Source organism: Leptopilina boulardi, unplaced genomic scaffold (genome assembly GCF_019393585.1).
Source record: "Leptopilina boulardi isolate dan_hultmark-lab unplaced genomic scaffold, ZJU_Lbou_2.1 LbouV2_347, whole genome shotgun sequence".
Classification (NCBI taxonomy): Eukaryota; Metazoa; Arthropoda; class Insecta; order Hymenoptera; family Figitidae; genus Leptopilina; species Leptopilina boulardi.
In genome coordinates, this window is record NW_026137915.1 from 311,165 (window position 1) to 326,224 (window position 15,060).

Consider the following 15,060-nt stretch of genomic DNA (forward strand, 5'->3'; position numbering starts at 1 on the left):
GTATGTGTGTGGATCCCCTTTTTTGTTTAAACGATAACTTTAACAGGTTTTAATGGATTTAGATCAAGTTTGGTAGGCTCATTTATCATATTAATATCTCAAATCTGACCAAAGGATTTTAAAAAATACCCAGAAAAAAAATTTTTATCGTCTTTTTTACAAAATTTTTTTTAATCGAAAAAATTTTGAAATAGAAAAATTTAAGGTTATATATAATAAAATCGTATTCTTTACGTTAAGACAAATCGATTGGTATATATAAAGTATAGTTTCAATTTAAATTTAATAAATTAATGAAAGTTAAAAAATAGAAAATTCACATTTCAGCTGAAAAATTTTGTATTTATTTAAATTCAAGTTTAAATATAAAATAATTTTGTTCCATGCATTGAAACAAACCGATATAATTGTAAATAATTATAAATTATATATTATTTTTCTTTAATTTTCAGAAATTTCAGCTAAAATGTGAATTTTTGCTGTTTTAACTTCCATTAATTCTTTAAATGTAACTCAAATCTATAGGTACTCAAATGTTTATATTATTATTATATTATTTTTGTATGCTTATTTCAATGTTAATGCTTTCTTCACGTGGAAGCAAATTTTTTTGCTGATCGTAAAGAGGAAGCAAAATGTTCATGTAATGAACATCTGAATTTACAACTTGTTATATATTATTATGTAACAAATGTTCACATTAAGACTGTATAATTGAAGACTGGTTCTCAAAGATTATTATTCCAATAAATAATAAAATATTGATATAATAATGTTAGTTTAATTGAACTTTAAACATTAGCTATCCCATTTTACCCCTACGTCCCCTAAGGGAAAAGTTCACTTTTTTAAAAAATATTATTTTTCAAAAAAAGATCAATTAAACCAACTTTCTATCATGTTTATTAAATTTTTTTTATAATCTTCACATAAAAATACGTGAAAATGAATGAATTTGAAGCTCTTTAGATAAAATTATCTTCGATTTTGGGGAAAATTCATGATTTTTATCGAAAATTAATAGTTTTTCCTTGAAAGTGCTATGATAATCAACTCCAATCGTGCTTTTTATATTTTTTTGTAATCTACATGTAAAAATACGTAAAAGAGTATAAATTTGAATCTCATTAGATAAAATTTTCTTCTTTTTTTATTGAAAAAATCCATGATTTTTTTTAAAAATAGCAGTTCTTTTTAAAGACAATATTATCATCAACTCCAATCGTGCTCGATATATTTTTCCTGTAATCTACACGCAAAAATACGCATATATATACGAAATATGAACTGACTTGGACAAATATGATGTGTGCGCTAGAAAGATTAAAAACCTGTTCTTCAAAATTTTTATTTTTCCTTGACAACGCTATGTAAATCGATTCGAATCATGTTCGCTATATTTTTTTTTAAAAAATTTAATGGTGTACGTGAAAAAAATTCATAAAAAGGTCTTTTTTTGGCACTACAACTGCGAGTGCCCCCTTAAGAGAACACATACTCTTTTTTCAAGAATTTTGAGTTTTTCTAATTACATAATATTTAAATTAATTTAAATAAGATTCGCTATAATTTTTCTAAGAAACCTCGGCACAGTGGGCCTGAAGCAACTTTATGTTGCATAAAAATGACGAAAAAAAGTGGAAACGCCACTGTTTTCAGGGTTAACCATACATCAAGAAAATGCTTCCACCGAAATCGTAGCTGATCCTTCTTGAAAAATATCAACATTTTTCATTTTTAAATGATTTAAATTTACGAAAAATATATTAAATATTATTTTGATTTTTATATTTAATAAAAAGTTTTTAAATATGTACAGCAGAAATTTATTTATATTTTAATATGAAAATAAAATATATTTTAACTTGCATCCGTAAACTAAATTTTCATCTATTCTGCAATTAAAAAAGTAATTAGGAACAAAATAAGTTTTTATATGTTTTCAAAGATTAATTTTAGCCAAATTCTTTTTAAAAAAATTTATTATTGCATGTTAAAGAATTTGTTTCTAAGATGCACCACCCTAATTTTGAAGTTATGTCAGTATTTTTTTTTACTTTGACCAAATTTTGAGGTTATGTTCGCCTCCACGCCTATGACCTTTCACATAAATTTATGTTCTCCTTTGACCTATGACCTTTGATATTATAAGGGGGAGGGTCATCTCTTAACTTATGCTACTAATTTTGAGGTTATGTCTGTCTCAACTCCGTCAAAAAATTAAGAACTTTAGAAAATATCTAGTGAGGATGGTAATTTTGTTTTTGAATTTTAATATTGTAGTTAAAATGGTAAATAGGTGTCTCCTATTAAATCTTTCATTAACCTAATCATATCTGATAAGGTAGAAATTTAATTGACCAACAGTCAAATTTTTATGTACGAAACTCGTACAAATATTTTTCGTACATAGTTTTTATACATGAGGCAAAATTCCTGAAATGTCCGAACAAAAAATTAAAAGTTCTCGAATTTAATCCATACATTTCTAAAATGTTGTTATTGTTGGTGAAAGTCTAAAAATAAATTATTATTGAATTTAATAAAATAGTTTTTGAATTACAACGTTTTTAATTTTTGACTTTTGAAAAAAAAAATTTTTTTCAATGTACAATATTTATAACTAGAATGCATAAAAGTTAACATATATAAAATGATTTTTAAAGCTTTTTTGACGGGCTACACGCTGTTAATAAATTTTTTTTTTAAATAACATTTGACCTTGAAATTCAAGGTCAAAATGTTAATTTATGTTTATCTCAAAATCTGATTTTTAAAAATTTTTTTTAACTATCTCAATGGAAAGCTTGACTAATTTCCTACAAAACATGTAATTTTCAGAGTGGGATCTTTTAAAGTTTTTGAGATATTAATTAATTAATTAATTAATTAATGTTTATAACAAATCAAATATTTTACAAACGAATAAAGTTACCGTAATTCTGAAGTTAGCAATTGAAACTTAAAAAAAATTTGATTATCATGGTAAAAACCATAAAAAACACCATAAAATCATGGTTTTTTGCGATTATCCCGTAAAAAACGCAAAATTTCGAAATAAGTTTTAGACGAAAGTTGTAGATCTCAAAAAAACACACATTTTATGTTTTATGCATTTTTTACCAAAAGTCATTATTTTTCGAGAAAAATCTAAAAATCCAAAAACACCATGATAATTAAAACATATAGACATATTATTTGACTCGTAGGTATATAGTACCATATTCACCATTACTCAGGATCCAACGAATTCCGCAAAATACTTTCGGCCATATCCACCCCCTCTCGCCAAGGTTGTTTTTAAAAGAAAACCGAGCAATACCTTACGCAGCCGAAGGCCGTGTTTACTATTTTGCGTTTACCGCTGCTGTAGACTCCACCCCACAATTTCCGCAAATTACTTTCGGAGACATCCACCCCCTCTTGAAAAGATTTCTTAAAAAGAGAAGCGAGCAGTACCTTACGCGGCCGAAGGCCGTGTTTACTATTTTGCGTTCACCGCTGCTGTAGACTACACCCTATAATTCCTGCTAAATACTTTTGGACATATCCACCCCCTCTCGCCACGGTTTCGCCATGATAATCAAATTTGCACCAATTTTCACTATTTTTTAAAACTTAATGGATTCGCTTAAAACTTGTTACTAGGGGTTTTTGGGGTCGCTGATTACAAATCTGAAGTCAGATTTTGAAAATTCAAAATGGCTGTTTTGAATTTGCCACTTTTTATTTGAAAGAGAATGAGCTGACGGTTATTTTAAGCCATAATAAGTCTATTTTCGTTCAATGAGCCTAAAGTTCGGCATGCGCGTTCGCGCGAAAAAAAATTTTGACAAAAAAAAAATTTTTCTTGCTAATGGTTCACAGAAAACCAAAACCCAACAATATTCAACATAAAAAACTAAAAATTTAATAATTGAGGGTGCAAAACATCCCCTAACTTCAAATTAGTGTTGTTCACAGAATTAAAAGAACAAAATCGAGTCGTAGATTGTAATTTTATTGGGAAAAAAGTAGGCAAAAATTTTTCATTTCCTTCCCCCTCAAAACCCAATAGTTGAGAACTCTCGGTCTCACCCCTATTTGCCACCCCTATAGTGGTGAAAATCAGAAAATCGCCAAAAACGGGTCGTAGATTGTAATTTTTTTGGGAAAATAGTAGGCAAAAAATTTTCTTTTTCCTTCCCCCTCCAAACCCAATAGTTGAGAACTCTCGGTCTCACTCCTATTTGCCACCCCTATAGTGGTGAAAATCAGAAAATCGCCAAAAACGGGTCGTAGATTGTAATTTTTTTCGGAAAAAAGTAGGCAAAAAATGTTCTTTTTCCTTCCCCCTCCAAACCCAATAGTTGAGAACTCTCGGTCCCATCCCTATTTGCCACCCCTATAGTGGTGAAAATCAGAAAATCGCTAGAAATCCAGGAGTTAAAATTCGGCCCATTGGAAATATCATAACTATTTGCGTGGTATCTTGAATTATTCCACAGGATTTATGAATTAGAAATTGCAGCTTGCGTGCAAAAAAATAGTAATTGCACGGAGAGAAAAATCAAACGTTTGAAGTATGAACAGTCATCCTTATTTCGCAAAAGAATTTACATGCGCCTTATTCATATAATTTGTGCTGTATTTGAATAAATTTGTACGATATGAGCATGTATGTTCTACCTTTAAACGCATGGGACATCAGCATACTACGATTGCAAGAATTCCATGCTTTTGAGGTACAATTTTTTTTACAAATTGTAGTATAATACCACTCCTCTTAAGCAGAAACGTACATACAAAATTAACATACAGGGCTCCCATACTACAAACGCTTGATTTTTCTCTCCGTGTGTAATTGAAAATTGTAAAATCATTTTTTTATTAATTTTTAACAGATGTTACAGTCTGTTGTTTCGGTCACAATAATTAATGACTCAACAGTCCTTCTTAGGACTAAATATGAAATGATTACTCATTTAGTAATCATTTAAATTAGCCCTTTTCAGTGCTACATTTGTTACAACTTTTAAGAAACTAACATTATCCTCTATCAGCCTTTTTCAGGGCTACATTTGTTACAACTTTTAAGAAACTAACATTATCCTCTATCAGCCCTTTTCAGGGCTACATTTGTTACAACTTTTAAGAAACTAACATTGTCCTCTATCAGCCTTTTTCAGGGCTACATTTGAGGTATTCCATGCCAAATCGGAGACCATTTGGCTTTTGCACCTCAGATCTTTTTGAAAATTTTTTTCCTTTTAGTACTCATGAAGATTAGCTTTCATGATTTTTTTCAAATTTTTTCATCAAGCCCTTTAGGAGATATCAATTTTTGAAAAATTACGTCACTTTTTTTTGAAATGCTTGTAATTTCGCTAAAAATTGACCAAATTGGATCAATCTTATATCAAAATTTTTGTTTTTAAACGTACTTTCCAAAAAAAATATTGAAAGTTATTTTCGAAAAAAATTTCTATTAGATTTTTGAGATTTAAGACTAAAAATTCATTTTTGAACCTGTGTGTATCGATCGATTTTTTTCAAAATTTTTTTACAAAAACTGCTCTAAATTTGACGAATTTTGAGCCTAGTCCGATAATGGGAAAACGATGGGAACTATTTTTTTCGAATTTTCAAATTTTACGTTTTTAATTATTCACGTTAAAAAGTATTTAAAATTATTCTTAGAACTATTTTACTATATATACATAATCCCAACTATTGTCACTTTAATTCTGCTGCAATTTTTTTTCACGTTACCTTTACCTTTTTTCACTTCATTTTCACCATATTTGAACATTATTTCTTCTACATTATAAGATTACTTTGTTTCAATTCTACCCCACTTGAGTTACTTTCACCACGTGTTGACTTCACTTTCACTATACTATTAATTTTTAACTCAAATCCCAACTATTGTCACTGTAATTTTGCTGCAATTTATTTTCACGTTACCTTCACTTTTTTTCACTTCATTTTCACCATATTTGAACCTTATTTCTTTTACATTATAAGATTACTTTGTTTCAATTCCACCCCACTTGAGTCACTTTCACCACGTGTTGACTTCACTTTCACTATACTATTATTTTTTAACTCAAATTACAACTATTGTCACTTTAATTCTGCTGCAATTTATTATCACGTTACCTTCACCTTTTTTCACTTCATTTTCACCATATTTGAACCTTATTTCTTCTACATTATAAGATTACTTTGTTTCAATTCCACCCCACTTAAGTCACTTTCACCACGTGTTGACATCACTTTCACTATACTATTATTTTTTAACTCATATCCCAACTATTGTCACTTTAATTCTGCTGCAATTTTTTTTCACGTTACCTTCACCTTTTTTCACTTCATTTTCACCATATTTGAACCTTATTTCTTTTACATTATAAGATTACTTTGTTTCAATTCTACCCCACTTGAGTCACTTTCACCACGTGTTGACTTCACTTTCACTACTATACTATGATTTTTTAACTCAAACCCACTTTTGTCACTTTAACTAACTTGCACTTTATTTACACGTTACCTTCACCTTTTTTCACTTCATTTTCACCATATTTGAACATTATTTCTTCTACATTATAAGATTACTTTGTTTCAATTCTACCACACTTGAGTTACTTTCACCACGTGTTGACTTCACTTTCACTATACTATTATTTTTTAACTCAAATCCCAACTACTGTCACTGTAATTCTGCTGCAATTTATTAACACGTTACATTCACCTTTTTTCACTTTATTTTCACTATATTTGTTACATTCACCTCACCACCACTTTACTTACACTTTATTTTCACTTTTCTTTATTTCCCTTTTGCAATACGTTGACCTTATTTCTCTTCTATCATTCTATTACTTTACTACAGTTTTACCCTATTGTTGTTGCTTCATGTTAGTTTCACTCAGACGTCAGTTTTACCCAACAATGATTTCATTGTAGGTGACTTATCTGAATCTACATTACAGATATTCTGGATTTTATCGAAGAAGAAATGTTGGTTCTTTCTTTTCAACAAAAGTTAATTTCCTGACTTTTTTAAGTGTAAACCTTCTACACATGTCTACTCAACATTTACTCAAATTGAATCTATTACATAATTTACAAGTAAAATATTCAGAGTTTGTTTTATATTTTTTAAAAAGTTTCTTTATGTCTTTCGTTGTTTTTTTCTGCTTCTTGTTTTTTAAAGGTTTTGAATATCGATAACTTTCTTCATCACTTGTATCTTTATTGCTTATAATACATGTCATGTGTGTCCAACGTCTACATAATTTGCATATTTTTTTTGCACCTGCTTTTTTGTGTTATCCAAAACAATACATACAATAAATTTTTACGTCTTCTGATTGCAATAATAATGTGTGAGCTATTTTAATTCTATACTGCACTGGATCAAAGTTTATATCAAATTCAATATTTTTTCCTATACATTCTGCATAATGTGAAACAAATGGCCCGCAATTGCTGTTATCATTTTCTTCTTGATATGGTCTATCTACAATTTCTTGTCTTCTCCAAGTAATTCCTTTTAATTCATATAGGCTGCTTGATTCCTTTACTCTATCTATATATTTCAAGAAAGCTTCATACACTCGTTCAGTATCGTAGGATTTCTGTTAGGGATCCAAGTGTGCAAAACTTCTTTCTTTTTTATTAATTATTATCATCGAATAATGACCGGCATAACAATATGGAATTAGAAGCTTCGTTTTAAGTGGTGTGCGAATATTCAATATTTCAGAAGACGAACTAGTTGATCTACTCTCTGAGTAATGCCCAACTGCTTTACCAGATATATCTAATGGCATATAAGAAACATCATTCCAATTGTTTATATGTGTTGCACAATAACAGTTTATTACTACAGAATTGAGCCAAGATGCCTCTGGAAGAATTTCACTGAATTCATGCGCAGTCAATTGAAATTGATGATGTAATAAGGAAATTTCTCTATTTGCTCGATAAATTCCTATTTTAACAGAACTCGCATGTGACAGTGTATAATAATTCGTATTAAATATTAATCCATTAGATAAAATCCTACATTCTTCTACTTTACTACTACTTACTTACGTCTTCCTCGGATGGATGAAAAATATGTTTCGAAACTTCATCTGAGTGTATAACTTTATCGTTTTCATTTCTAACAATGTTTGAATCGCGCACACTACATAGAACAACGTTTGCCTCATATAAATTTGCAAAAATAGACATTTCAATTTTCCCTCTATCAACACTATTCCACTTTCTTCTACTATAATTCGCATAACTTTCACTTTTTTCAACATCAGAATAACATTGCTCAATAGTGTCCCAATTATCCTTACCGTAATTGAAAAGTTCTTCTTCAATTTTTTCATATAATTTCTCATCACTATATTCTAAAAATGCTAAACATCTAAAAAGAGTTTTTGAATCTTTTTTTTACAGGAATGATTTCTTACATTTTTTTTGCTTCTGTTTTGCAATTTCTGGACACGTAGTATCACTATGTAACTCGCAAGAAATCACTTCTTCAGGTGAAACATCGTCTGACATTAGCCGTTGTACTTTGCTATTATTAGAATTAATTTCTTCATTCCAATCGTTCACATTAAAATCTGAATTTTGTCTTTCTATAACTGTGCTACTGTCTGTTTTTTCGAATTTTTTTGTTTGCTTTTCATCAATATTGTAATTGTCAATTTTTTTCTTTGATAGTTCTCTTTTTTTTAGAGAAAATTTTAATTTCGTATCATTCACCTGTTGGGATAAAAGTTGAAAATGTCCACCCTTGAAGTCTCCTACAAATAAAAGTTTCATTTTTTTTCTTCACGTACTTCACTTTCATAACACTCAAATATAAATCCATCAATCAAATCGCTTTCTAAAATTTCTGTTTTTTTCAGACTGGTAGCTTCAGACTTAACCGTGCACAATTCCACAATGACTGAGTACAATTTGGAAAAAATTGCTATTTCTGAATCTATACCATAAGTTGCAGATCTTCCCATATACTTCTCATATTCTTCAACATTTTTGTAATTATCTTTATCAGCGAAATTTTCCCAATTACGTACGACATATTTAACAATTTTCTTTCGAATGTCCAACTGTTTGTTTTCAGACCCTTCCAAATTATTTGTTTTTGAATTTAAAAATTTAGAGAAACATCTGAAAAGGCAATTTCCATCCGGTCTTACGTCAACAATGTTGAATTTTTCCCCCGTTATTTCTATATTTTTTTTCTGTAAATCCAACTTGTTTTTCATATTCAAGGATTTTTTACATTGGATATTTTCTTCATTTAAATTGTTGTTCTTGTTTTCAACCAATATTTCTGTACTTTGCACTTTATTATTTTCAATAGAAACACTACTTTCTTTTGAATTACATTGTACTTCACTCGTATTATTGTCTTTGCTTCCATTTGTTAACACTTCATTTTCCCACCTTTCTTTCATCTCTCCTATGATGTCACTTTCATTTAACACTATATTATTATCCTTTCCAACTAATCTTACCGTACATTTTTCAATACTTTTATCATACTTGGCACTATATAAAACTTCCATACCTTCGTCACTCTCCATTAAATTTCTTTTTATTATATTATCTTTTTCATCACAAATTTGTAACTCATTCAGTTCATCCACATTGTTTTTATGACTTCTTTTCCGTTTTCTTACTTTTTTATCACTACTGACCATATTTTGCTTACTCTTTCTATTCACTTGATTAAAAGACGCATTAATAAAGTTAAATTTATTTATTACTTTCAAACCATCTTGTCTTATACTTTGCACTTTACTTTGTTCAATTTTTTCTTCTTCAATAGACTGCGTTCCAATTACCTCCGACATTATAATACTTTCGTCCTTCTTTACTTGCATCCCACTTTCTTTAACTTCACTATTATCCACTTTATACTCATTTCTTTGATTCTCACTGTCATCATATGCTACCAATTTCATGTCTCTAACACTCTTTGAAGTACTCTGATTGTAACTATTTTCATTATTTTCAGTATCTTCATTTTCAACAAATTTCTGTTTCCCCGGTAATACTACATTCACATTTTCATTCATATAAACTTTAACCTCATTAATCAAAATTCCATTCAATTTCCTTCTCAATATCTTCGAAACCTTAAAGGAAAGATGTAATATTTTATTAAAATTATAGCCTATCAAAAGATACTTAGGGGAGAGTGGGTCAAAACCGGGTATGCGGATGACCCAAAAGTTCTGAACAAAATTTTTCTTTAAAATTATACAACTTTTAAATTTATGGTCAAAAATAAATGAAATTTTTTCAGAAATAAAGAAGTAATTAAACTTTTTGCGAAGATACATTTGCTTGGAGGTATTGCATTTTTTTATACATTTATTTGAGTAATTTTATGCAAATGTGAATCACATTTGCAAAAAATGACTCTTCAAATTAACTACATAACAATCACTCATTGTTATTTAGTTAAGAATAACCTGGGAATTTTACATTTCGTTAGTTAAATTAATGTCTTATAAAGTACATTGAAAACATTAAAATAACCCAGTGGGAATATGCCAATGCTTACTATTGACATATTAATGGGCCAACATTAGAAGCTAATGGTTTTTTCTTGGTTCATTATTGGCCCAAGTTTTCAAAAATTTTGGGATGATTACCTCATTTCCATATATTAAAAAGTAAAATCTTAATTGTTTTGAACACTATAATTTAAAAGTTTAAAATTGATACCAAACATATCAAATTGATATTTTTTAGATCAATCTGTTACTATAAATTATTAAAAATTATAATGTCAATTTAAAATAAAACAGTAAATTAAACAATTATTAAATTAATAACATCCTGTTAGATATTTAAAACAATATTTTGTAATAAAATTTGTACTTAAATAAATTGCAAAAAAAAAAAAAATTTAATTTTCATTTAAACGTTAAAAACTTTTGGCTCATGGTTGCTAAGGAAATTTGTTTGCCTAGCACCGGTTGATAAGAACATTTTTTGCCTAGCAACGGTTGGTAAAGATTTTTTTGCTTAACAACGGTTGCTAATGATTTTTTCCTATTATAAACAGGTCATACTACAGCGTCATGCGTAATCCTTTTTAGTAAAACTAAAAAAATGAATTAACCGAATATAATATGGTCATAAAATATTATTATACTATTGTTTTATTAATACAACATAATTTAATGATTACAAAGCAATAAACAGCGCGTAATATTTTAGTAATACATTGTAATAATAAGGTAATTCAAATTGTGACGTAGCGTAACGTCGCAAAATAGTGGTTTGTCGGAAGACATGCAATGCACACCCAGAAAAAAGTTTCTTTGAATCAAAGAAATTTGTGTATTGTTATACATTCAAAGTGTAATTTCTTTGATATAAAGAACCTTCTTGAAGGTTTTTTATTTTTTTAAATGTTGTACAAAATGAAAATTACTTCTAAACTAATTTTTTCTTGAAAAATGCAAGTACTTTTTATTTTACCAAAACGAAAACCATCTTGTAAAAACTTCATTTTAATTATACATATATTTATTTGTTTTCGATTCCATGAATCCATACAAAGAAGTTCAACCTATTTGTAACATAATGTATAGGTGAAGACATCATTAAGATATATAGTTAGTCAATTAGTTAAACATTCAGAAAAAAGTTTCTAGTATGTTTGAGATAAAATTGATAATTCTTCTAATAGAAGTCGGGTTTCTTTCGCTGATTAGCCTAATCCAAGTCTCTTTAACCCTCGGAGCCATACTGGGTCACACAGACCCTGTCATTAATTTCAATGAAGTGTAATTTGAAAAGTCGGCAATACAACACGAACCTAAGGCCATATAGTGGTAACTAACTAATAAGGAATAATAAGTAACATGATAATCCAAAGAAAATAATAAAATACTAGTAAATATGTTATTAAAAAAGTATAGTTTTAAAAAGTTGTGTCGAAAATCACATTTTTATCGTCTTAAAAGTTACCTTCGTTAGACTACAAAATAAATACCTTTTTTAAAAAATAAAATAAAGTGGTATTTTTTCCCTTATTCTAACACACTTCCAGAATATAAATCACAATTTTTAGCTTAAAATATTAACAATTACAAAAGTTACATTTTTTTTTAAATTCAATTTCTTCTTTTTAATTAGTTAACTTCACGAATTTTTTTTTAATATGCAAATAATTTAATAATATTTCTAAACTGCATATTCTTATTTTACAAGGTTCAATGAATAAAAAAATATTTTTTTTGTGTTGATCAGTCCAATAGTTCAAAAATGGGGGAGTTTTGTAAAGTAAACAGGGTCACAGCGACCCAGACTGTGCTACTTCTTCAAAAAAAGAGGTGTGTGCTCCGAGGGTTAAAAACATTCTCATCATTTGAAGAAGATATATTTTTCTTTCTAATTTCCTGAAGGGAATTACATTTAATAAATATATAGAAGTCATCACTCAATGGCCTTTGTTCTTCGCATTTACATGTTTAGTTTGCTGAAAGCTTGTAAGATTTGCCCTTAATTACAATCCTGGTTTTGTATTCATTTAACAGTTTTATTTGAGACAGTATTCTAATTAGTGACAGCGATATTTTAGTTTGTAAAAATGGTTGCGGACCAGCTTACAGTGGTAATTGTGTATATAACTTAAGAGATGAGGAAATCTGGAGTCTCGAGGTATCCTTTTTGAACATAAAGTTTTGAAATTTTTTAATTAGCTTGATTTTATTTATTTTTAAAGAATCGGATGAGAGATTATTCCAGATTTCTTCCTCTCCAATGTCAATAAAAAAGCTTTTAACCTGAAGGGCCCAATTATATTTGGCGTTTGCCATTTTTCTATCCGATAGATCTCTCAATTTTTCGAAACAAATTCTAGGATATCTCTCCTGCCCCATATCCAGAATCTTCTCTAACCAATTTAAAATCATTTTAAACACACGAACAACCAAATGCGGACTACCCGTCTCTATACGAATTGCATAATTCGGCGTATTTGAAGGGACATTGAGGACATCCTTATAAAACCCTGTGTGGATTTTTTCAATTTCATCCATATACCGAAGTGACCAAACAAGCGCCGCATACAATAAGGTACTAGATACAAAACTGTCAAACAATTTTTCCACTGCATTCCATGATTCTGGATTTAAGCTATACAATAAAGGAATAGTAGTACCCTTAGCCAGACCAGCCTTGCTTTTGGCTGATTGAACAGCTGACGCAAAACGTACAGATTCGGCAAAGGGTACCCCCAGATAAACATATTTATTTGTTATTTCTATTATCTCATTACCAAAGTAGAGAGTCGGATATTTCTTTTTGTGACCATGGCCACCCTTTTGGAATATTACCACATTGGTTTTTTTAATATTAATTATGAGTTTATTTACTGAAGCATATTCGTAAAGACATCTTATGGTTTTTTTCATATCTACTATGTTGTCAGCCATAATTATTAAGTCATCAGCATAAGCGAGTAACAATATCTCTGTAAGATGATTTATTGAAACCCCTCTTATACCTTTATTAATTAAGAATTTTTCCAAGTCTGCTATATACAGGTTAAAAAAGGAGGGACTTAGAGTTTCACCCTGTAAAATTCCCTTGGTAACGTCCACCGGTTCAGATAGCCCCCACCCTCTTTTATCGAGACTCTCGCTCTCGCATATAAACTCATCATTATTTTAATGAGCTTGGAACCAACTCGCATTCTATATAACTTTTCCCATAGTAAATTGTGTGGTAGAGAGGGGAAAGCACCTTTGAAATCAACAAATAAAGCAAATAGCTTACCCCTCTCCAAACTTAGTCGATTTTGTATAATCGCGTTAAGAGTAAAGATATGGTCAATACATCCCCGATTCTCTCTAAACCCCGCCTGCGATTCTGGGAGGAGTTTCTCATTTTCAATCCATTTATTAAGTCTTCGTGCGAGAACCTGAGTGAAAACCTTCAATATACATTTCAGGAGAGCAATGGGTCTGTAGTTTGAATGATCGAACTTATCCCCCTTTTTTTATATATCATTATTGTATTTAATTGAGACCATGCCTGGGGGACTTTTTCGGAGGTCATTACTCCACCAAATAAATCCCTTAAGTAAATGATCCAGCTTTCAGGCAAATTTTTTAGGAATTCATATGGTATTTCATCGGGTCCGGGAGATTTATTATTTTTAGTATTTATAAGAGCGATTTCTACTTCCTCCACAGAGATAAACGCATCTAAATAATCATTACCCATTACTGGATTTCTCAACGTATAATAGCTTTCATCCCGCATCGGAAAATGGTCCCTAAAAAAATCTGCCCACAATTCTAAACCAATTGGATTTGATACAGCAGACTTTCGACGAAATCTATTAAGTGAATTCCAAAAGGAAGACGAGTCTTTTGAAACCGATAGCGATTCTAACATACGATTATTGTAATTCGTTTTTTTAGATTTAATTAACTTTTCATGTATTTTTCTAAACGTGTTATAGTCCTTTGTTTTATCTGGGGGAAAACCTTGCCGTCTACATTCCGTTAATTTATTTTTTAATAACTTTTTACTTACAAGACATTCCTTGTCAAACCATAGCTTGGAATGACCCAACCTTGAATTAGTTCTCGCAATCAAATTCAAACTCTCAGAAACATCCTTTATTGTATTTATAAAATTATCAGCTAAGTCGTCAATATTATCCGTTGAAATTGTTACATTAGGGCTAATTGACATTTTATTTTTATAATCATCCGATGTATTTTCCTTCCATTTGAATTTATTTTTAACAATATTTAATTTTACGGACATGTCTAATGTGAGAGCCAGGGGGAAATGGTCCGATCCTGAGATCAAGTTTATTACTTTTAAGTTTTTTACTAAATGCGTTGAACTAAGTCTGATCCATATTAGATCTATTAAAGATTTGCCACCTAATGAGTTTAAAAACTTTTATTTATTTATTACAGAGTCAAAGCTGGCTCGACAGTTTACAATATTATCATTCGGTAAGTTCAATTCCTCATCCAATTGATTAAGATCTCCCACTCTACAATTAAAATCCCCTCCCAA

At 29.5% G+C, this 15,060-nt stretch overlaps 1 protein-coding gene across 1 annotated transcript; it reads right to left on the reverse strand.

Annotated features, from left to right (window-relative positions):
• Positions 1-8,807: 8,807 nt before the first annotated feature.
• LOC127286081 (homeobox protein 9-like) lies at positions 8,808-10,076 on the reverse strand. Its single transcript, XM_051312375.1, has one exon. The coding sequence runs from the start codon at positions 10,074-10,076 to the stop codon at positions 8,808-8,810; it is 1,269 nt and encodes a 422-aa protein (XP_051168332.1).
• Between the last annotated feature and the right edge of the window lie 4,984 nt (positions 10,077-15,060).